Genomic DNA, 24755 nt, shown 5'->3' on the forward strand with positions numbered 1-24755 from the left:
ATATGGATGAACAAAGAAGCTTAGTTTTCTACTTATCTTTTTCTCTCTCAGTAAGATTGTAGTCATCATAGGGTGCTGCCTCTTAATGATAGTTGGGATTTTTAAAAGCAAGTCATGCCTTTATGAAGGCTAAGGTATGATGTGGAAATACTGCTGTGTAATACATACAGGCTGTGGTAAGCTGTGTAAGAACTATTTATATTCTAAACAAAATTGATTTTGTGTAGTTAAATATGGGCTTTTAAGTTACACCCGGCTGAATAATCTCTTCTTGAAGAAGTTTTGGGTGGGAAGCATCTATGGTGCTGAGTTTGCTCAAAGAATGAGGCAATAACTTTGCTTCCACCAGAAACTGCATTAAGAAATGTCTGGTGAATTGTTGTACAGGTAACAATGGTTCTACACAGGGGTTATGTTCTTGACTCCTGCACATGTCGGTGGAGCATGCATAAGCCTGCTCACCCTGTTACACCCTGCCCCCTTTCCTGGCCACTTCCTGGTTGCAGTGATGCGCACATGCGCGGTCACATGCATATTGGACGAGCATAAAACGGTCGTTGCCTCTACTGTGATTTCTGGTTGCGGGGGGAGTGGGAGTGAGATTTTTGTAAGGTAAGGGTTTTCAGACTAACAAAATGAACTAAGGTGATGACAAAATGCTAGTCAGCATCTGCTACATAATTAAAACTGCATTTGCTAATTAGATGTCTTTATTTGTAGGAAATAAATAGTTTCCCGTCATTTGAAAAAGTAAAAGCTGATCCTTATTAGGGATCTGCCTCAACTACAATGCTTGTTTTGAAATGCATTGTGGTGCTTTGGAAAACAGGCCACCTCAGTCCAAAGTGCTTTGCAGTCTGCTAAAACTATACAGTGGTACCTCAGGTTAAGTGCTTAATTCATTCTGGAGGTCCGTTCTTAACCTGAAGACCACTTTAGCTAATGGGGCCTCCTGCTGCCGCCAGAGCCCGATTTCTGTTCTTATCCTGAAGCAAAGTTCTTAACCTGAAGCACTATTTCTGGGTTAGTGGAGTGTGTAACCTGAAGCGTATGTAACCCAAGGTACCACTGTATATTTTCCCATCAGATCATAGAATTCTAGAGTAGGAAAGTACACGGAGGGTCATCTAGTCCAACCTCTTGCAATGCAGGAATCTCAACTAAAGCATCCATGACGGATGGCCATCCAACCTCTGCTTAAAAACCTCCAAGGAAGGAGAGCCCATCACCTTCCAAGGGAGACAGTTCCACTGTCAAACAACTTTTACTGTCAGAAAGTTCTTCCTGATGTTTAGCTGGGATCTCCTTTTGAGTAATTCAAAGCTGTTGATTTGAGTCCTGCCCCGAACAGGAGAAAACAAGCTTTCTCTATTTTCCATGTCACAGCCCTTTCAGTATTTGAAGATGGCTATCATATCTCTTCTTAGTCTCTTATTTTCCAGGCCAAACATACCCAACTTCCTCAACCATTCCTCATAAGACTTGGTTTCCAGACCCTGTCTTCTGTGGCAGTTTGGTGTCATCTGCAGATTTGTTGAGCATCCCCTCAATTCCGTCATCTAAAGATGAACAACAACAGGCCCAGGAGGGAACCCTGCGGCACCCCATTTGTCCCCAGGATGACGAGGAATCATTAGTTCCAGGATGATGAGGAACTCTCTGGGTTCAGTCAGTCAACCAGCTACAAATCCACCTAACAGTTACCTTCTTCAGTCCACATTTTACCAGCTGTTTTTACCACAAGACTATGGTGGTGGACTATGTCAAAAGCCTTACTGGAATCAAGATACACTATGTCTCCAGCATCCCCCTGATCTTTTGTCGTGGTTCCCTGGTCAGAAATCAGAAATGCATGGAATTAAGATGTTAATAAAAGCAAGCCTAGTTGGGAGAAATTGAGATTCGTTTTCTCATGCAAGAGCCCCCAATACTGACCCATAACAAATTCTTTTTTTTAAAAAAAAGGTACACCCACATTTCCCCTGTGCTTCATGTACTTGTGATAAAAGAGGTATTAGTTAGTTTCTACAACTGTACACTGTATTTAAATTTATAGTTGGAATCACTGCAGTGATGTGGGGATGTCGTGGATTCTTTTCTAGTTTTTTTCTAAGTGTATTGAATACCTTTCCACAATTAAACTATACAATACAGTCATACCTCGGGTTACAGACACTTCAGGTTGTGCATTTTCAGGTTGTGCACCGGGCTGAACCCGGAAGTACAGTGGTGCCTCGCAAAACGAAATTAATCCGTTCCGCGAGTCTCTTCGTCTAGTGGTTTTTTCGTCTTGCGAAGCAAGCCCATTGACGGCTTATCGGCTTAGCAGATAAGCGGCTTAGTGGCTTAGAAAAAGGGGGGGGGAACCCGCAGGAACTCGCAAGACATTTTCATCTTGCGAAGCAAGCCCATAGGAAATTCATTTTGCAAAGCACCTCCAAAACGGAAAACCCTTTCGTCTAGCGGCTTTTCCGTCTTGCGAGGCATTCGTCTTGCGGGGCACCACTGTACCGGAATAGGTTACTTCCAGGTTTCAGCGCAGAAGCACTAAATTGTGCTATGCGCAGAAGCGCCGAATCGTGACCCGCGCACACGTAGCATTGTGGGTTGCAAAAACTGTGGGTTGCAAACGTGCCTCCCGGACTGATCACGTTTGCAACCTGAGCTTCCACTGTACTACAAACATGAATAAAGCTCAAAGTAGTAATTCATATGCAAACATGCAAATGCAGTTAAAGAAAAAATACTGTTACATGAGATCTGTGTGTTTGTCTCTGTTTTTCTATGCTGTGTTTTTCATGCCTATTTCTGATCTGTAGAGCTTTGCTTCCAGAGGACAGAATACAGTATTCATTCTGCTTTTACTGAAACATTTTAAACAGTGACTGTATATGTATAACCTTCTTTTTACAATGCAGTTAACAATGCTATGTATATACTCTTGACATAAGTGCTTGTATCAAAGGAATAGAAATAGTTAACTAGTTCAATTATTTATATTTTATTTTACAGGCAAATTTCAAGTTTCTCATCTGGATTGGATTATTAAGCTGCTTTGTGGTCTGCGGATCTGCCCAACAAGGTAAATGGAAATATGTACAGGTTTAGAAAACGTAGACTGATTTTCTATTCTACAGTGCAGGTGACCTATTAATTCCAGAGCTATCCAGTGTAAGCTTGCTATGCTTGTTTTGAATTGATTCAAAGGCAAATGCTGCCTATTTCACTTTCATACAACATGAATCCATATTGGTTTAACCTCTTTGCTCATGTCTCTGAAACTGTTGGCAAAGAGGACATATGAACAGGAGGAATGTTTGCCCTGGAGAAGAGATTGAGCTGTATCTTCAGAACCACACTCTTGTTTCTCTAGTGTAGCCACATCTGAAGGATGCTGAACTGCACCTACAGCTTGAACTTGTACTCTTGTCCCATGTCAGGTCATTTGAAATGTTATGCACCTCTTATTCTTCCAAGTAAGAAAAACCAAACAGCCTTTCCGAACATGCAGTGAAATAGATGCAGGTGCAATTTCTCTTGCAGAATGTCTTTACGTTCCGCCGTTTCATCTTTTATGTTTGGAATTCACCTGCATCTATTTCACTGTTTGTACATACAATGGAAAATCTAGATTAGCGTCACCTTTTCATCGTGTGTGTAGTGCAATGAATGCATGTGCAATTTGTTGTGGTTTTCATGATTTTTCTTATGTGGAGGATTGTTCCATGGCATTTGAAGCAGTCCTAATTAGGATTGAAGCAGTCCTAATTAATGAATTATGATTGGCACAGAAGAAATGTGCATTGGTGCTCCAACTTTCCCTCTAGGCTCTGAGCACTTGTGGAATTGATTGTTAAGCAACACTTGCAATCATATGTTAATTATAGATATAACGATTAGTTTGAACCTCAGTTTATGGCTAGTAAGACATTTACTTATACAGTACATTAAGTTAGGTATGTGTTATCATTTGTTTAAAAAAAACCTTTGCATTTTCTTATAGGTGGGAGCAATTGTATAAAAGCTAATGCTAAATCATGTGCTGATTGTATACAAGCTGGACCAAATTGTGGATGGTGCAAAAATGCAGTACGTATTTTTAGAAAATATATTTCCTTTGCAATATATTGTTTCCTATTTCATGTTATCTGTAGCTATTCTTATACATTCAATAACTTTTTATGATACACTCATTTGCATTGATAAATAAGCTGCAAATGAAAGCTACAGGTTTCTTTGGTCAGTGTTAGACTCTACAAAGTGCAGAGCAGATGTGAACAATAAGTCTGCAGTTAAAATTTTGGTGGTGGAGATGTGGAGACTGTCATGTATGTTTAAGATTGGCTTTGTGACTAACAATTCCTAGCTTGGGGGTTAAGTTGTTGTTGTTGTTGTTGTTGTTGTTGTTGTTGTTGTTGTCACTGTTATTCTGGAACTGGTAGGAAACAGTGTTGGCAGCAGCATCAAGACCAGCAAAGATTTTTTTCTCAGAAATAACCTTCCTTGTTTTAATGATCCCCTGGTGCCTTTGGAAGATGCTTTTGTGCACATGGAAAGGTTTTTGAGAGCCAGTATGGTCTAATGGTTAGTGCTGGAATAAGAATGCAGAGACTCTGTTTCTAATCACTACTCAGGCCATTTACCGTATTTTTCGCTCTATAACACGCACCTGACCATAACACGCACTTCGTTTTTAGAGGAGGAAAACAAGGGAAAAAACATTCTGAATGAAACAGTGGATGTATCATTTTTGTGCTTCATGCTGTGGCCACAGACATGTGATCTGATGGTGAATTTGGGGTGACCCAATGCAAAAATCCTGAGAATCCCTGTGCATCCATGCTTTTTAACCACGTTTTTGCACCATTGCAGCCCCAGGCAACAGTGGGTGTGTGATTTTGGGGGGCAGGCTGTAGCCATGGACATGCTATGTGCTCTGATGGTGAATTTGGGCTGATCCAATGCAAAGATCCTGAGGATCCATGCTTTTTAACCACGTTTTTGCACCACTGCAGCCCCAGGCAACAGTGGGTGTGTGATTTTTGGGGGGCAGGCTGTAGCCATGGACATGCTATGTGATCCGATGGTGAATTTGGGGTGACCTAATGCAAAGATCCTGAGGATCCATGTAGATCCATGCTTTTTAACCACGTTTTTGCACCATTGCAGCCCCAGGCAACAGTGGGTGCGTGATTTTGGGGGGGCAGGCTGTAGCCATGGACATGCTATGTGATCTGATGGTGAATTTGGGCTGACCCAATGCAAAGATCCTGAGGATCCATGCTTTTTAACCACGTTTTTGCACCACTGCAGCCCCAGGCAACAGTGGGTGTGTGATTTTTGGGGGGCAGGCTGTAGCCATGGACATGCTATGTGATCTGATGTTGAATTTGGGGTGACCCAATGCAAAGATCCTGAGGATCCATGCTTTTTAACCACATTTTAAGTGGGGAGGGAAGGAAAAACACAGAACGGACAAGGAGCACGAGAGGGGTGTGCAGAGAAGCAGCTGGCTAAGAATGCAGGAGAGGGGTATAAACGGGAGGAAAGGAAGGCAAAAGTTTTCCCTCACCTACCCACCCAAGCCAGCCAGCTCGAGCGCTCTCTCTCTCTCTCTCCCTCCTGCATGTTTTCAGCAGCACGGAGCTTGCCTGGAGGGGAGGGGCTTTCCCTGCTCTTTGTTCCGTTTGAGCAAACACAACAAGGAAATAGAGATGGGTGGGCAGTAAGACCCTGAGGCAGAATGCAGGAAAGCAGCCACTTCCTCTTTTCAGTTTTCCCTTCTCCAAGACGCGCGATTTGATTTTTTTTTGCCTCCCCTCGCGCCATTTGGCTCCAGGGACCACACATTCGCTCAATAACACGCACAGACATTTCCCCTTCCTTTTTAGGAGAAAAAATCTGCGTGTTATAGAAGGAAAAATACGGTAACTCTGTGGGCGACCTTACACACTCTCAACCTAATTACCTCTCAGGGTTGCTGTGACGATTAAATGGGTTGCAGGACTTCTGTGCTGCTTTAAAGTTCCTGTAAGGTGCAAGGTGAAAGACTGCTTTCTGCAGGAGAGTGGCAGGGCCATTTAGTCACCTGGGCTGGGCTGGGAGGTGCTTAAAATTTATCTTTGCTCCAGCCCACCAGTAGGTCAACAAATGACCCTGTGTTTCCCTTGCTTGAAAGAATCATCTGTTAACCTGGGCTGGAAAACACAATAGGAAGTAGCAAGAGCAAGACCTTCTCTTAGTGCATTTGAGTTTCCCTGTTTGTATCTGGGTGAAACACCTTTGCCTTATTTCCCAACTCCTCTGCATGTGCCAGAGGATTTGGAGATGGAATGGGTCTGTTTGTTACACACAGCAGAATAAAAAGACCCTGGTGCAATTTGAGGGTAAAGAGATGCCTCATTTGGTGCTTTGTCCACAAATTCAATTTACAGGGAAGGGATTCCACCTCACCCGTGACCAGCAGGAGAGAAAGTGCAGCTGAGTTGTACACAAACAGGCAGATTTGCAAGGAAAGATTCCTTGCCATTTCTCTCTTTTAATACTCCACTGAGCATAGAAATAAGTGTGTCCCTTATGCATCAGTTGAAATATATTGACTTATTTACAAGTTATCTATCAAATAGCGTGCTGTCGCTGTTCTCCATTTCTCCCCGTCCCAGCTCTTCTACTTTCCAACTGTAATGATCAGATTGGCACTACTGGCTGTATCCATATATAGCTTAGTTCACACTGCTGTTTTTCCATGCCCCCTTCCCTACACAGGGACAGGGGTGTTTGTCATGTGGACATAAGTAGTTGACTTGTATGCATGAAATAGTCTGAGGTCTCTTGAATGCCAGGTGAAGGGGGTAGAGAGGTGAATTCTCTGAAACGATCCACGTTGCCCTGATTAGCTAGAAGCACTTGCTAGCTGCAGTTGGAACCAGGCGAATGGATAAATTCTTCACTCTGTTACTAAAATCTTTTTTTTATTTTAAGAATGCAGTCTCCTTAGGCTTTGTCCTCTTCCCTTTGCCAGTGGCAAGGACTCTGCCCCCTCCCAAGTTCTCCCTCATAGTTATTTAAAATCATTCCACTCCGGAGTCTCTCTGTCTGGATTTAATTATATTCTCCTGGTGATATTAGAAGGGCAGTAACTTTAGCTGCAGACAAAGCAGGTGGACAGGGAAACAGAATTTTCTGTGCGTTTTAAATCTAGTTAGACTTCTGGAATGTCCTGAGTCCTAAGTTCTGATACAATCCTTAGACCCAATTTCACAGAGGTGGTTTAACCTCTGTATGGAATGTACTATTTCAGACTGCAGATCGGGACTTGCATGCTTGAATACTTCTCTGAAAGAGCAGCAGCAAAAGTAACAAAAATCCATGCACAGAGATAACTGAAAATGCCTATCTTTTACAGGCCTTTTGATTCATGAGATACCCAGAAGACATAATGTACACAACTTGTTTTTTTAATTTTGATTAATAGTTTTGTTTTTGGTTTTGGTTTTTTTAAAAATATTTATTAATGGTTGTTTTTTTTATTACAACACAAACAAAAAAATATCACATTTTATAACATATTTTCTTATCCTCTTTGGACTTCCTCACATCTCCCGCTCCTACGTTCCAAAATATAAAAAATTAATCCAGCAATTTATCACCTTATCCCCACCTTACAATCTAAATTTCCAATATTATATCTTGAATTTTAGATATATTAATTTCACTTTTTAAAACGTTTAATTTAGCCTAATCATTATCTAAAAATTGATTTTTTCCTAAATTTAACTTGTCTTCATAATTCACTTTATCTAATTCAATGGTGCCAAATTGTTTGTGATCAAGCATCCTCCTTAACATTCATACAATTTACAATATTTTTGCAAATAGTCCTTAAATTTCTTCCAATCTTCTTCCACCGTCTCCTCTCCCAGGTCTCGGATTCTGCCAGTCATCTCGGCCAGTTCCATATAGTCTATCAGTTGCATCTGCCATTCTTCCAGTGTGGGTAGATCTTGGGTTTTCCAATGCTTAGCAACGAGTATCCTTGCTGCTGTTGTTGCATACATGAAAAATGTTCGATCCTTCTTTAACACCCCTTGGCCAACAATACCCAAAAGGAAGGCCTCTGGTTTCTTAAGGAAGGTATACTTAAATACCTTTTTCAGTTCATTATATATCATTTCCCAGAAAGCCTTCACCTTGTGGCAAGTGCACCAAAGGTGAAAGAACGTTCCTTCATTAATAGTTTTGTTTTTGATTGCCATAACCCATCCTAAAGTCTACAGACAAAGAGTGGGGTATAATTTTTTGTAATGATAAAAGCAAAATGTTGAAGACTAGGCTAGAGCCCTGCTTCTGACAGCTACAGTTTCCACTAACAGTGAATAGCTTCCTGTGTTTCTAACCTCCAAAATAAAATACCTGTATTCTGCTTTGCCACTTTGCCCTGGCCTTTGACACCCGAGGTGTATATTTTCAGGACCCACTCTACTACTGTGAGCATAATTTGTTTTAAACTGTTGAATAGTAAATTCCTGCAGCCTGCCTTGGAACCTTACAGTGAAGAAGTCAAATAAATTACAGTAGTATGCTGTGTTGTATGTTGAAGCCAGAAAAGGCAAAACTTAACTTGGTCCCTTTTTGTTTTTCCACTGCTTGTTAATTCTAATAGTTCCTTTCTAGGGCCATTGCTAGTTTGCACAATTTGTACTTGGTTTGCTGTTTTGTTCACTGGTGTTTTCCCACTAAACTTCAGGGGATAAATACAATGTATGAACTGGGCTGTCTAACAGATACAGCAAAGAGCAGTTCCTATCCTCCTGGTCATCCTTTTACAGAAATTGCTTCCAGCCACATCTGTGTGTGTGAAAGTGATAAAACACAAATTGCTTTTATGCTGTATCATATAATAATGGTTCTTCATTGGATTTTACATGCAAAGTGTCAGGTATTGGCTGTTTGGTTGTGTGGTCATGTAAACCAGCAGACAGCAATGACTCACTGTTCCATTCTGGGTCTCGGATGGGCTGCTTTGAGTGTACTTCCTCAGGAACCTGTCTGGCATCTTCCTCTGGGGCTCCTATATATTTAAAATAGGGTGAACGAGCCATAGCTGAGTGGCAGAGTCCTACGCTTTGCATGGAGAGGGTCTCAGGCCCAGCCCTTGGCATCTCTCGTTTAAAAAGGTCAAGCAGTAGCTGATGTGAAACACCTCTTCCTCAGACCCCAGAGAAATGCTGTCAGCCCAATGGAAAGATAATTTAATGGAGAATGTAATGCAAAAAAGATTGTTCAATTATCTGTATAGTGTACTTATTTCCAAGAGAAAAGAATCTTACTTTGGCATCCTCCACACTTGAAGGTACGCATCCATCCATCCATACATACATAATTTTGCTTGTATGCTGCTTTTCATCCTTCTAACCATGCTCAAGGCAGCTTACAGCATGAAAAAATACATAACAACATTATACCAAAAGGAGTCAAAAACAATGAATAAATCAATTTTAAAAGAACACAACCAAACAGAACAGTTTCACATATATCACAACAATATCTAAAATAAAGATACAATAAATCAACAGCAACAACTCCTTGCTCCCCCCGCCCAAAACCACCCCAACCCAGGATTCTGTTCAGCAGCCTCAGCTTTTGTAGCTCTCAGGCCAGGTGAAAAAGGGCTTTCAAGGCAGGGGGCAGGTCCTCCAGGACTGAGAGCTGTGATGGGGTAGCTCTACATTAAACGAATGCATTACTCCCTCATTCCCTTCAGAAGTGATCTCGCCAAAATTATGTATAAAACCTTCCTTGTTTTGGTCTCTTCCTCACGGTTGCAGGCACACTAACAATGACAATGTGCAGGCCCCCCATCAGATTTGCTGTTGGCTCTTTCTTTTTGTGCCTGGACTAAACACTTATTTTTGTCCCGCAACTGGGCTGTTTTTCTGGCTGTGTTGTCTCTCAAGTTCAGTTCCTGCCATGTCTCCTCTGCCTCTCTGGCACTTGGCTCCTGGCAAGAGCCCAGCTGGTTTTGGCTTTACTGCTCCATCACAACCCCTCTGCTGGAAGCAAGAGCCCTTTCTTTCAAATGCCAGGACGTCTGCCTCACATCTCTTTCATTCTCCTCCTCTCCTTGTGGTTGCAACCGTGACCCACGCCCACACCGGTGTCGTGACTCCTTTTCTCAGTCTGTGCCCTTACAGTCTGCCCTGCCCATCCTGCAGCTGTCTCCTGTTTTTGGTAGCTCTGCTAGGCCCTTGCATCTCAACCCTTCCCCCAGGACTTCCTTGCAGGGACAGGTGATAGCTTTGAAACCTACCAAGCCCGCTTACAGCATCTTTCTTGAAAACTACTGTCAAGCTAGTTTACTCTGAACTGCTCATCACTAGAACATTGCTGAATTCCATTCCATTTTTATGCTGCTTTCAATCATCTTCCAAGGAGCTATTAAAAATAGTAAGACAGCTAAGATAACATTTGGAACAATATTACAGTTTAGTACAAAATTAACAATTAGACTTTGCTGTACCCTGCTGTGTGTATCTTTGCATTTCTGAAAACATACCTTTACTCAAAGTGATCCCCTCCTGCAACTAATATAGTAATACAAAATGAAAATCAGATTTGGTTTTTAAAATGTCAATGGTGTTTTGAATCGTATGCTGAATGAACCACGGTGGTAGTATAGTTGGAGATGAACATACTGTGAACAATTTAGAACCTGATTTTGTTTATGTTTGCTAGACCTTCTTACAAGAAGGAGAATCTACTTCAGCACAATGTGATGATTTGGAAGTTTTAAAAACTAAGGGCTGCCCTCCAGATGAAATAGAGAATCCCAGAGGTTCACAAGCTATGCCGAAAAACAAGGAAGTAACCAATCGTGTCAAAGGGGCTGCTGAGAATCTTAAACCGGAAGACATTACTCAGATTCAACCACAGCAAGTGCAATTGAAGCTGCGAATAGGTAAGGATGTCAGATTAACAGTGATGTCTTTTTCCTTATGTTCTCACCATTATTCAAGAAATTGACTAGAACTGTCAAAACATTTAGATAGATAGATAGATAGATAGATAGATAGATAGATAGAGATCGATCCAGCTTCAACTGAGGTGGGAACGTTGTACCTTGATCAAGCCATTGTACCTTGATTTTCTAGTAGTTTCCCCACCTTAAGTATATTGCCAGTATATTGTATAAGTATGTTGAGCAAGCATTGGTCAGAACGGCAACTCAAATTCCTTTCGACAGACACTTGCACATGAACATTCAACTTACCCTATTCAGGAAACGGATCTGAAGCTCTTAAATGACCAGTCTTCATGAAACATGGTGTGGGATAATTTCAGAATATTGGGGCCTTCTGAACAATTTTGGTACATGCATAAATGGTTTAAGGTTCATTTGGGGTCAAAAATGCTTTTCTTCACCCTGAAAGTGCTTTGGAACTGCTCAGAGGAAACACAGAACGTGCCCCAGGCATTGATAACCGTGATACATATTTTGGAGTGCCTAGTGAGCAGGAACTGGAAATGTACACAAAAATGTGTTTACAATTGGAAACAGCAACTGGATTATCCAATTGGAAGTATCCTCCTAAGTAGATTTGGGCCCCATCTGCACTGTATGTTGAAGTCATGATCATACCACTTGAAGCAGTCATGGCTTCTCCCAAAGTATCCTTGTTAGGAGATCCCAATGTCCCTCTCAGAGCTATATTTGCGTGGCAAGGCCACGAACCCGCCCCTTATGTTGGAATAAAGGGCCATCTTCTGGGGGCCACGTGCCAGTGGTGTGCAGGGCCAAAGGCAAATGTGGGTGGAGCAACAGGTGTGACTTCATACAGTGGACTATTTTCCAGCAATGCCAAAGAAGTTTTAAAATAAGCTGACTCCTCACACACAGATCTCTGCCCTCCATCCAGGCAAGGAAGAGGCGGCTTCACAGCTCAAGGATATATTCTAGCAAGACAGAGGCACTAAGCATAGGGTGGAAGTGTCATTGCACTTGTATGTTTAGCGTACTTACTGTCTAGTGCCATTATGGAATTTTTGCTTTAAAACTTTTATTTCTTTTTCTGGGATTAGGGGAACCACAGACATTTTCATTAAAATTTAAGAGAGCTGAAGATTATCCCATTGATCTTTATTACCTTATGGATCTCTCCTACTCTATGAAAGATGACTTGGAGAATGTGAAAAGCCTTGGAACTTCTCTCATGAGTAAAATGAAGAATATAACTTCAGATTTTCGAATTGGTAATAATTTTGTTTAAAATCATTATAAATTAGGGCTTGCTTTTCTTTAGAAAAGTTCTGTTTATCATGTCAAAATGTAAAGAGAAATATACATGTGTAATATGCATGTGCTCAGAAATATAAACATGATTTAGTAAGTTTGTACTAGGAGAAGAAAATGCATACTTTTATAACATAGATTCTGTATTAGATTGCTGCTGGATAAAAACAGATTTGGATAGAGCAAACCTGAGAGCCTATATGCAAGCTAGTGGAAGCAAGGATTATAATAGGTTGCATCAAGTTTAAGGCATACTCACAGTAGACTAATTGGGATAAGTAGACTTAAGTTAATCAAGTTTATTGTCAATGCTTTTGTTCTGAAGATAACTTAAGTCATGTACAAACTTAACACATAATATTCAAAGCTAATGAGCAGTTTGAGTGGATCTACTCTTAAGTAGGACTTGGTTGAATACAACCCAAAGTTGATTGGTTTCTATGTAAATATTGGAATTCCTACTGGGTTTCATATACAGCCTCTTGAGAAAGTAAAGTGTCTACATGGTCCCAGTTCATAGCACTCCTTCCAGGCAATATGTCCTGCTTCTTTGGGATGAACACATGCACAAAAGAAACCCACATGACAGCCAGATAGCCTCTCCGGGTTTCCAAACATGTCTGCTGTGTAGAAGACATTCAGTATAACCCTTGCTAAGGGTGAGTTCTGACCCTTCAGAACCACTTCCTCCTGGACACTTCACTTCATTACCTGGCAGACCAAGCTTCCCATTGTTTCCTGATGAAAACGAATGTCTTTTGCTGGAGTGCAACCTGCCCTGCAACTTGGTGGCTTCTCTATAGGGCTTTCTATTGCTCTCAGAACTAATAGAGTTCCATTGTATGTCCCTCCCCCCCTCTCTCTCAGGATTTGGCTCTTTTGTTGAAAAAACTGTAATGCCTTATATTAGTACTACACCAGCCAAACTCAAGAACCCATGCACCGTTGACCTTAACTGTACAAGCCCTTTTAGCTACAGGAATGTACTCAACTTTACCAGCGATGGAAATCTGTTCAACAAGCTTGTAGGTGACCAACAGATTTCTGGCAATCTGGATTCTCCTGAAGGTGGATTTGATGCAATAATGCAGGTTGCTGTTTGTGGTGTAAGTGTATTTTCATTTCTTTTGGATATTACTAGAAATGCAATTGACTTGTAGACCCTTGGCTGTTATTCAGATTTAATGGATCAAAAGTGTTAATTTAACTTCCTGGACACAAATGTTGAAAAGGTACAGTGATAAGTAGCAAAAACCAGTGGGGATCCTTAAAAGGCATTCAACCACATGTGTACTCATAAGGGTTTGTTTGTTGCAGCTCTTGCACAGGAAACAAAAGGCATAGTCATTGTGTACTCTCTCTCTCTGTTCAACAACAACAAAAGGTTTCAGTCACCAGTCTATGATTTGCAGACCCTCTCTTCTACTGCTTCTAGTCTTGCTCCTATAAAGTCTAGCTGCTGATTTTCAGTTCTAGTAGTTGTTAGCTAGCAGTGTATTTTGAGAAAACCCTGCTCATGTCCCCCACCCCACCTCTCCCCAGACGCACTTTGCTGGTAAATATATAGAGTAAAACCCTGGACCAGAACTCTGATCTGGATGCCCAAGTACCATGATGACTGGTGCCAGCAATTTTCAGAGGGAATTGGGAAGGTGACTTCAGTGTACAAATGGAATCCTTCCCCTCTCTTGCTTTGAAGCTTTCTGAGTCAACCTCCAGTTGCAAAGGTTGCATGGTAATTTCTGCATGCCTCTTGACCATAGGCTGGAGAAACTGTATCCTAGTGCCAACACATCCCAGCTGTCAATTCCGGGTGTGTTCAGGTGGCTTCTTCCCACACTATGTTTTTATGTCATGCACATGTTCCTGAAGCTACTATCAAAACTGTACAGTAGTGATGGGAAGGTAGCTTATTTATATCTTTCCATTTGCTAAAACTCCATGGGAATACTGATCACTCATTTTTCAGTTTTCTCTGCTACCATATTCTTTCACAATGATCTATGCTTATATATATATATATATATATATATATATATATATATATATATATATGTAATTTCTTTTCAAGTCAAAACTTGGATGGAGAAATGTCACTCGGTTGTTGGTATTTTCTACGGATGCTGGATTTCATTTTGCTGGAGATGGGAAACTTGGAGGAATTGTCTTGCCAAATGACGGGCGATGTCATTTAGATAACAATATGTACACAATGAGCCATTATTATGTAAGTATGCTTAAGAGAATGTTTTATTTTGTGTTTACATGTATGTTATTGTGTATGTGTGCCCCCCCTCTCTCTCACACACACACGCACATGCAAATATACACACGTGTAGAAATAGGAGACAATCCCAGTATACTCCCCCCCCAATGTAGAAGAATTCTTTGAGAAGAACACCCATTAAAAGTTTAGCTTATAATTTTAAAATAGCAGGGTCTGTAAGCTTTCATGGACCAGTGCTAGCAGAGCTTGTATGTAAAAACATGTAGAGATTTTTAATTTTGTTATAGTAGCCCTCACATTTTTCTTCATGGAGGAAGAATGCCAGGTTTGGTTTGCCTATTTTAAAACCAAGTTATCCTACTTTGCTAAAACTCCTGTTCTGAATCCAGAGAGAAACCCAAGAACTGGAGAACATTTATTTAACTGGCAAAATAGAAGAAAAAGCCTAAGTAATGCTTTGATAAGAATGAAGAATCTGAGAATTAGAGGCTTCCGTTAATGAGAGTTGATGGATTGCTTTTTTAAAAAATGTTTTTGACTCTTATGTTTGCTCTTGCTTATGTTTGTATAGAAAATTGTATATAAGACTGTTATTGTGTGTGAAATTCACGTATATATAAAAAGTAAACTTCATTCTTCAGGATTATCCCTCCATTGCACACCTTGTTCAGAAGCTAAGTGACAATAATATTCAGATAATATTTGCTGTTACACAAGAATTTCAACCAGTTTACAAGGTAAGAGCAAGTGACAAAAGCTTCTATAGAGTCCCTTCCCTCACCAGCTGAGATTCCCCAGCCTGAAAATGCCTCCACCCACACAACCAATGGTGCTCTCTAGACAATAATGGTATTTACCCCCACCCACCCTAGGTGGGAATGTAGAGAGAGTTGATGGGTTGCAGTTGCCCCACCCCTGTTCTGTGCATGTGTTAGAAACTTGAGAAATTGAATTCTGTATAACTATGGTTTTCTATATGGGACACGGGTGGCACTGAGCCTAGGGCTTGCCGATCGGAAGGTTGGCGGTTCGAATCCCCACAACGGGATAAGCTCCCGTTGCTCGGTCCCAGCTTCTGCCAACCTAGCAGTTCGAAACCACGTCAGAGTGCAAGTAGATGATAATAATAATAATATTTTATTATTTATACCCCGCCCATCTGGCTGGTTTCCTCAGCCACTCTGGGCAGCTTCCAACCAAATATTAAAAACAATACAGCATCAGACATTAAAAACTTCCCTAAACAGGGCCACCTTCAGCTGTCTTTTAAAATAAATAGGTACCGATCTGGTGGGCAGGTAAACAGCATTTCCATGCGCTGCTCTGGTTTCGCCAGAAGCAGCTTAGTCATGCTGGCCACATAACCTGGAAAAACTGTTTACGGACAAATGTTGGCTCCCTTGGTCAGTAAAGCGAAATGAGCGCCGCAACCCCAGAGTCGTTCACGACTGGACTTAACTGTCAGGGGACTGGACTTAACTGTCCTTTACCTTTTTTATGGTTTTCTATAAATTGCATTTTGTGTATAGAATTAATCTATGTGCTGCTTATGATTTTAACTGAATGTTTTTCTCACTCTTCTCATGTAAAGGAGCTCAAGAATTTGATTCCAAAATCTGCAGTGGGAACACTCTCTTCAAACTCCAGTAACGTGATTCAACTGATAATTGATGCCTACAATGTGAGTTCACCAGTTTTCATTATCGCCACATACACCCAAAGACAATGTGTTTTATATACAATAAAGGATGTATTTTGTTGAATTCCCCAGTGGGGATCCGGACCTGGCCACATATACATATGCACACAAGTCAAGGTTGACAGGTGGACAGGGCCGCCCCCTTGTCAATCACCTGATGTTGCAGTGGCAATCTTCGCTTGCATGGTTTGAAATCAAATGTATAAGCAAAAAATATGTGCAGTATTTCTCTGTTGCCATCAGTCAGCTGATGGTCAGCACTGAAGAAACCCTTTGTGCAGTGCTTCTCCAGAACTGATGATCAGCTTCAAAGCACCTTTTACCAAGCCCTGCCTTTATGTGCCCCACACTTGTCACATACAACATTAAGTGTAGGGCAGGTAGCCATGGCTTGGACTCTTGTGCCAAATGGGGAGGCCTGGCTGGAGGTTCCCCATCCCTTATTTAAGCACATGAGGTTCTGAGTTGTATATGTAGTATAAAAAGAGTTGGTAGCTTCCCATTCTAGCCACCCAGAGACCTTGCTCACAGGGCAAGACAGGTTTGAGCAGATTACACTGGTCCTGGCTTGACTGCACTGGCTGTCAGTTAGTTTCCAGACCCAGTTCAAAGTGCTGATTTTAACCTATAAACAGTCTGCAGTCCTTTACAATACGTTTCTGTGTGGTTTTTCCGGGGAGGAGTTGGGAGAGGAAAATAGCAGTGCTGATCTTATCAGCAATACAATTTTATCAATCTCTTTTATCCATTTTGTAAGCTACAATGATGCTGGCTGCACAAAACCCACGAGAAAATGGTAACACTAGTTCAAAACTTGCTGTGTCAAGATACAGAGAAAACTAATACAGTGGTACCTTGGTTCTCAAGCTTAATCCGTTCTGGAAGTCTGTTCCAAAATCAAGACACGCTTTCCCATAGAAAGTAATGCAAAATGGATTCATCTGTTCCAGACTTTAAAAAACAACCCCTAAAACAGCAATTTAAGATTAATTTTACTATCTAACGAGACCACTGAACCATAAAATGAAAGCAATAAACAATGTCACACAATCAATCAGTAGCTGAACTGGGTTCCACACAGTAACAAAAACAAAACAAGAAATGAGCCACAAAAATGCAAAATAAATAGCAAAAACAGACAGAACTCAGCATAACTCTCAAAACGTAAGTGTGGCACTCAAAACGGAGCACGTTCAGCTTCTGGAAAAAGTTCACAAACAGGAACACTTACTTCCGGGATTGCAGTGTTTGGGTTCCAAGTTGTTTTGAGTACCAAGGTGTCTGAGAACCAAGGTACCACTGTAGTCCCTTCAGAAATGCACGTTTTAAAAGGACTAGATAGTATCTCTTGCAAGAGAGTATTTTCCAAGTGTTTTTAAGGAACTGTTTGGACATCTGGGAGACCACAGAGTAGAAAAACCTGTGGCTTTCCAGATGAAGTTGGGCTGCATGTTCCATTATCCTTCACTAAACTACTTGACTTTTGTGTTAGTCATTGTCTTCAGAAGTCATTCTGGAAAACAACAAACTACCAAAAGAAGTCACAATTGAATATAAATCTTTCTGCAAGAATGGAGTGAATGGTACAGGAGATGAAGGAAGAAAGTGCTCCAACATTTCAATTGGAGATGAGGTAACTTTCTGCATTCTGGAATCAGTGTGCTATTGCTTCACCCCCTCTAATCAGTGTCAAACAATTTACCTATGTACTCTTTATTTTCCTTACAGGTTAGCTTTGAGATTAAAGTAACAGCCAACCAGTGTCCAGAAAAGGGGCAGGGTGAAACCATTAAAATCAAGCCACTAGGTTTCACTGAAGAGGTAGAAATTAATCTGGAGTTCATCTGTGAATGTGAATGTCACAAGGACGGAATTCCAGACAGCCCTATTTGCTTCTTTGGAAATGGAACATTTGAGTGTGGTGCCTGCAGGTAGATAAATATTAATATTTTTCCCTGATTCTTGGGTGGAATCAGCGCTGAAGGGAATGTGCTGTCACCAGCTCAGGAGAACCTCCATGTATTCCTCACATGCTTCAGGGTTGAGCCTCGACACTGAAAACAGATGCTTTGGAGAACTCACAGGAGTCCCTATTCTCTGCCACTCCCCCTTTCCTCCTACTTTAAAAGGCCCTTCACTCATTTTTTTTCATTCATCATTCACTCCACCACCTGCCTCTCATTTTCCCATCTCCTGCTGTTTCTGCACTGCGTCTTCACCCACTTCCCCTTGCTTGGCAGGTCAATGTAATCATTATTTCATTTTTCTCTCACTACCCCCCGCTACTTCATTGTTTGCTTAGCTTGGACCATTTCCCGTCCTTGTTTCTTTCTTAGCCTCTTTCCTTCCTGTGCCACATAATCCTTACACAAAGAGAAGTTGTGTGTCCTTTCTCCTCATATAGGAAAAAAGTATGAATAAAGGGAAGGGAACCCAAGTCAGCTCCTTAAGCAAGCATGAAATTTGTATTTCAATGCTGGGCCTTCAGGTACCTTCAGTCATCCCATACTGGCCCCTCCGAAAATAAGATTAAATGACATTACCTCAGTAGATTTCATATTCTACAATGGATACTCCCTGCGAGTGATTGCCTCCTTCAAAGACCAAAACTTGGCCAAATATATATATAGATCAAGACACTTGCTGTTAAAGAAAAGGATAACGGTAACAAGATTTTTTGAAAACAGCACATGTTTGAATTTGCTTCCTGATGATATTACGACAGCTGAGATAAGATTTACTTGTAAATCAAAGGAGGAGAGAGGACACTCAAAAGACAAACTGGAACACATTGAGCAAGGGCCCTTGAAACTAAGACAGGAGATGAGACTGCCTAATGAGGGGACTGATAACTTCTATCCAGAAGAAAAGGCATTAATAAATCAGTTTGGATTGTTGCCTTTCCTTGCCCAATCTGAGATCTTGGGAAGATTGGAGACCCTTAGAAATAAGCTAACAGAGATGAATGCTCAGGAAAAAGCAAGAGAGAAAGATCCGGCAACGGACCAATTAAAGAAAGAGTACCTCTCTGAAAAAGTCTCCTGCCTTCCTTTCCCCCATGAACACCGACTGCTTATTCCTACCAGGATCTTTAAATTCCCATGTATTTCCAAAAGTAATTTTGACCACACTGTTTTTTTGTTTTGTTTTTGTTTTTTTAAAGTGAACATTCCTGCCTTTGGGCCCTCAAAAACATTCAAAGAGAGAGAGGCACTGAAAACAGACTGGTAGAACTGAAGGGGAGCATTATGTGGCCTCTGCCACTAAGTAGACAGGGAGGCTACAACACACCCCGATGATGATCATGTCAGGGAGAAGAGGAACATGGCCCCCACCTATCAGGCAGAGAAGAAATGGTTGCGAGGAGCTTCCTTTCTCCTCCCTGCGAGAAATGACTGTGCTACAATGCTCACTTCCTCCTCTGCTCCTAATTCTTTTTCCTCTTGTATCCTGTATTTTGAGCCTGCTGGGCATGGACTACCTTTCCTGTTTTAACTTAGAAAATAGCGTTTTGAAAATGCTACATACTTTAGGGGTGTTGTTTTTATCTGTAAGCTGCCTTGAGTCCTGTGGGGAATAAGGTGGGCAATAAACAAATAGATAATGATGATGATATAAGTGGTGAATATTACCATAATACTGTTGCAGGCTGATTGGACCTGTTCTTAAGTGCAATTGTAGCAGACCATTCTTCAAGACCTTTCTAGCATAGAAAAATGAATGTCTGTTGTGTCAAGCAGGCATGTGCCTCATTTCACCTTTGGAATAAATTAGCATTTATATTATTTTTACAGCAATTAGTAGCATCTGCTATATTAATGAAGTTAGTAGAAGAGTCATTCAGCAGCTTCCCCAAACTGCCGTTCTTCAGTTTCGGAACGTCTGCCTCTAGGATGAATCATGCTCTCGTGAAAGAGACTGTTTCCTGTATCTATGCACCAGTATCTCATCCCACCCCCTTCTCAATATGTATATAAGGGGAAAGAAAGTTTTGCATTGATTTTAGTTAACAGTTTAGTAATGAGAACCATTTTCTCTTTTAGGTGTAAACCAGGACGTATTGGAAAGCTCTGTGAATGCAGCATGGATGAAGTAAACAGTGAAGATATGTCAGGCACCTGTAGACCAGCAAACAGTTCAGAAATATGTAGTAACAATGGAGAATGTATTTGTGGACAGTGTGTGTGCAGGAAGAGAGAGAATGCAAATGAGATCTACTCTGGCCGGTTTTGCGAATGTGATAACTTCAACTGTGATCGCTCTGATGGCTTGATTTGTGGAGGTAATGAACTGACCCTTTTAAACTTTAAGGATTCAGAAGTTCCTCTGGAGGGAGGGGAATGCTTGGATGCAGTCCTGTACTTATTTCTAAGCATGAGAGCCTAACATTTGGGAGGAGATCTTCTTGGCTTGCGATGCTCTGCTGTGCAATACCGTACACAGTAATACTATTAGTAAAAGGAGAGAGGCTTTTTCTGAAGAGAATCATACACTGTAGCCCTTATTATATGCCTTCACAAGACTTTAATTTATAAATTTACGAGAGACATCAAGTAAAAGGCAGGGGTTATGTGGTCTAGAATTCAACCACCAGATCTGGTCCTATCTTACCCAGGCCAAGTTGTTCAGCTGCAGCTCCTCTATCTACAGTGTGTACTTCCTTTGGCCCTTTTTGTTGGTTTCTGTTATTTCCTACTCCTTTTTTCTGAATCATTCCTTTTTGCCTTAACAAACAAACAAACCTTTTATTCTCCACTTTTGCTTTTCCTCTTATTTTCTGGCTCAGGGGGCCAACTGGGAAATGAGTAATCACTGAGCCTACAACTAAGTATTGTCAAAGACCCTAAATCGAAGACCCTATACAGCTGCTCTGGCTGCCACAGGGACTTCCAGTGCCCACAATGTCTCCAGTTCTTGTGATCTAGAGGCAGTGCATGCTGGCCCTTGCTGTGGTGGGAGCCATTCAGTGGGAGTACAACTTGATAGATTACAGAGAGAGCCAAAACTGTCCACTTTGGACAGTACAGGTTAGGGAGATAAAATGGGGAGGAACCTGCCAAACACCATTAATCCCTTACCTTTGTGCCAACTTTTGACACCATTTTGAAAGGAGAATATTCTGATTAGGAGCTCCAAGTGACAGTGCAATCTAAAATCAGCACTCTTAGCAAACTGCCAGTGGACAAGCAGAGTGAGTAGTTAGATAATAGCATGCAAGATGAACCTCAAAATTGTTCAGCAACAATGATTTTCTGCCCTTGCTTTCTAAAGGCACATTGTTCTCAAGTTTGCTGGCCTCTGAGGCAGACCAAGGTCTTATGCTCTACTACAGTCAGATGGCCAAGTCATGTATGGCCACAACATGCAAGACCCAACTTTTACCAAACCTCATTCTATGAAAGCACGCTCATAGCAGTTCTCCATTAATCTCATAGAAATTTGTAGGGCTACAATGTGGACCTCATATCCTGCAGACAGGACACCATTGTCTCTATAGAGTTGGCCTTTGGAGATTAGTGTTACAGCATGTCCTCTCCTTGGAACTGTGGAAGAGACTTGCAGTATGGGATCTTGTGGTTGAAATAGAAGTCACATGATCTATTCCTTTACTGGGGTAGTAGGAATCAGCTTTGAATGCCTCTGTCAAATTAAATCCGATTATGGCAATTGTTGATGTTCAATTTCATGTGCTTTATAGAAACTAAATACCTATCTTTTTATTGCAGGACATGGTGAATGTAAATGTCGTGAGTGTGAATGCGCAGAAAATTATACAGGCTCTGCTTGTGATTGTTACATGGATACCACCCCATGTGTAGCTGGAAATGGACAAATCTGTAATGGCAGAGGAATCTGCAAGTGTGGAGTCTGTAACTGCACAGATCCCAAATTTACGGGGCCAACATGTGAATTGTGCCCAACCTGTCCTGGAGTTTGTGCAGAGCACAAGTAAGGCTTTTGGATTTTTAACTTCCTGCTGGGATATTTTCAAATTGCTCCAGGGGAATTTTTGTGTTCCCCTTTGTACAAGGAGCTGTTTCTTGTGGCCCATGTTTTTGCTTTGCTTTCTCTCTCCCTCCCCCCCCCCCAAACAAAAAATTCTAAAGCTGGAGCATAAATTATTGGTAATTAGTGTTTTATTATATTGGTTTTCTTGTTGTAAACTGCCTTGGGGTTTTTTTCTTGGGTATACTGAAGTGTGTAGCTTTTCAATTTAAAAAATAAATAGTACCTGCACTTGCAGATACCATTTAAAGCCAACTAGTATATCTTAAGGGGACGCGGATAGCGCTGTGCGTTAAACCACAGTTAAACCACAAAGCCTAGGACTTGCCGATCAGAAGGTCGGTGGTTCGAATCCCCATGATGGGGTGAGCTCCTGTTGCTCAGTCCCTGCTCCTGCCAACCTAGCAGTTCGAAAGCACATCAAAGTGCAAGTAGATAAATAGGTACCGCTCCGGCAGGAAGGTAAACGGCGTTTCCATGCACTGCTCTGGTTCGCCAGAAGTGGCTTAGTCATGCTGGCCACATGATCCGGAAGCTGTACGCAGGCTCCCTCGGCCAATAAAGCGAGATGAGCGCCGCAACCCCAGAGTCGGTCACGACTGGACCTAATGGTCAGGGGTCCCTTTACCTTTACCTTTTTAGAATATCTTAAATCTGTGTAAAAACTGCACTTGAGTGCACCCAGCTATTTCACAGCATTGTAGTTCAGTTGCTGAATACCTATTACTAGAATGTATTTTAAATATGCTAAATTTCTTCCTTTCTTTTTTAATATGCTGCCTTTCAGGATGCAGTCCTCCTTCCAAGTTGGCTTGGAAATAACATGAAAATCTATTAATAAAATCACAACAGCATTAAAATATAATAGTTCATCAGGATCCTTTCCATGTAGTACTTACTTGGTGGCAGAAAACCCAGGATGTGGGGGAGGTGACAGTCCAGTTGGAGCAGGCACTGATGCTTTCTTTTTTTTATAAATATTTATTAAAGTTTTTAAATATAAATGCACAAATAATAAACGATCTTACTTCTGTCACAACAATTTCATCACTTCTTTGGACTCCCTCACGTCTCCCGCTCCCATTTACATCGTTAAAAATTTTTTCCAAACAAATTATCAACTTGTTTACAATCTCATGTCCACTCATTCAAATATAATCTAGCACTTCTTCCAAAAAATTTTATATTTTCTTTAGTCTCACTTATCATCAAATTTAAATCTAGTTTAGTGGTGGCCAGTTTTTTATAATCTAGCATCCTTCTTAACATTCAGCCAAATTACAATGTTTTTGTAGATACATCTTGAATTTCTCCCAGTCTTCCTCCATCTTCTCTTCTCCCAGGTCACGGATTCTGCCAGTCATCTCGGCCAGTTGCATATAGTCCATCAGCTGCATCTGCCACTCTTCCACTGTGGGTAGATCTTGAGTTTTCCAGTTTTTTGCGATGAGAATCCTTGCTGCCGTTGTTGCATACATAAAAAATGTTCGATCCTTCTTTAACACCTTCTGGCCGACAATACCCAGAAGGAAGGCCTCTGGTTTCTTTGTGAAGGTATACTTAAATACCTTTTTCAGCTCATTATATATCATTTCCCAGAAGACCTTCACCTTAGGGCATGTCCACCAGAGGTGAAAGAATGTTCCTTCATTTTCTTTACATTTCCAACATTTATTATCAGACGAATGGTATATTTTGGCAAGTTTAACTGGGGTCATGTACCATCTATATATCATTTTCATTACATTTTCCTTCAGAGCATTACATGCGGTGAAGTTCAGCCCAGTGGTCCACAACCTTTCCCAGTCCTCAAACATAATGTTATGCCCAATGTCCTGTGCCCATTTTATCATAGCCGATTTAACCATTTCGTCTTGTGTATTCCATTTTAGCAGCAAGTTATACATTCTAGATAGTACCTTGGTCTTTGGTTCTAACAATTCTGTTTCTAACTTCGATTTCTCCACCTGGAACCCTAACTTTTTGTCATTTTTAAAAACTTCTTTAATCTGAGCATAATGTAACCAGTCTCGCACCTTATCCTTCATTTTCTCCAAACTCTGCAATTTCCAATTGTCTCCATCTTTTTCTAATATTTCCCAATATTTTGGCCATTTGGCCTCCATATTGGGTCTTTTTCGGGCCTTAGCCTCCAGAGGTGAAAGCCACCTTGGAGTTTTATTTTCCAATAAGTCTTTATATTTTGTCCAGACATTAAACACTGCTTTCCTGACAATATGGTTCTTAAAGGCCTTATTGATCTTAACTTTGTCATACCATAAGTATGCATGCCAACCAAAAGCATTGTTAAAACCTTCCAGGTCCAGTACGTCAGTGTCTTCGAGAAGTAGCCAGTCTTTTAGCCAGCAGAAAGCTGCGGCTTCATAGTACAACTTTAAGTCTGGCAGGGCAAAGCCCCCTCTTTCTTTCGCATCTGTTAATATCTTAAACTTAATTCTGGGCTTTTTGCCCTGCCAGACAAATTTAGATATATCTTTCTGCCACTTCCGGAAGCACTCCGTTTTGTCCACAAT

At 41.1% G+C, this 24755-nt stretch overlaps 1 protein-coding gene and 1 long non-coding RNA gene across 3 annotated transcripts in view; one reads left to right on the forward strand and one right to left on the reverse strand.

The window, feature by feature from the left end:
• The window catches only part of LOC309326102, a 56992-nt gene extending 42675 nt beyond the window's left edge, over positions 1-14317 (reverse strand). The window contains exon 1 of the long non-coding RNA XR_014150154.1: positions 14003-14317. This is a non-coding gene — a long non-coding RNA (uncharacterized lncRNA). The remainder of the gene's footprint in view (positions 1-14002) is intronic.
• Positions 1-24755, forward strand: part of ITGB1 (integrin subunit beta 1) — a 38743-nt gene that overhangs the window by 7993 nt on the left and 5995 nt on the right. For both annotated transcript variants that reach the window (XM_081834275.1, XM_081834276.1), the window contains exons 2-13: positions 3013-3082; positions 4004-4089; positions 10735-10957; positions 12079-12249; positions 13157-13395; positions 14361-14516; positions 15158-15253; positions 16108-16197; positions 17708-17848; positions 17944-18146; positions 20259-20497; positions 21942-22164. In XM_081834275.1, coding sequence (XP_081690401.1) covers positions 3013-3082; positions 4004-4089; positions 10735-10957; positions 12079-12249; positions 13157-13395; positions 14361-14516; positions 15158-15253; positions 16108-16197; positions 17708-17848; positions 17944-18146; positions 20259-20497; positions 21942-22164 — 1937 coding nt within the window. The remainder of the gene's footprint in view (positions 1-3012; positions 3083-4003; positions 4090-10734; positions 10958-12078; positions 12250-13156; positions 13396-14360; positions 14517-15157; positions 15254-16107; positions 16198-17707; positions 17849-17943; positions 18147-20258; positions 20498-21941; positions 22165-24755) is intronic.

The sequence above is a fragment of the Podarcis erhardii genome, assembly GCF_964252035.2.
Source record: "Podarcis erhardii genome assembly, chromosome: 12".
Lineage (NCBI taxonomy): Eukaryota > Metazoa > Chordata > Lepidosauria > Squamata > Lacertidae > Podarcis > Podarcis erhardii.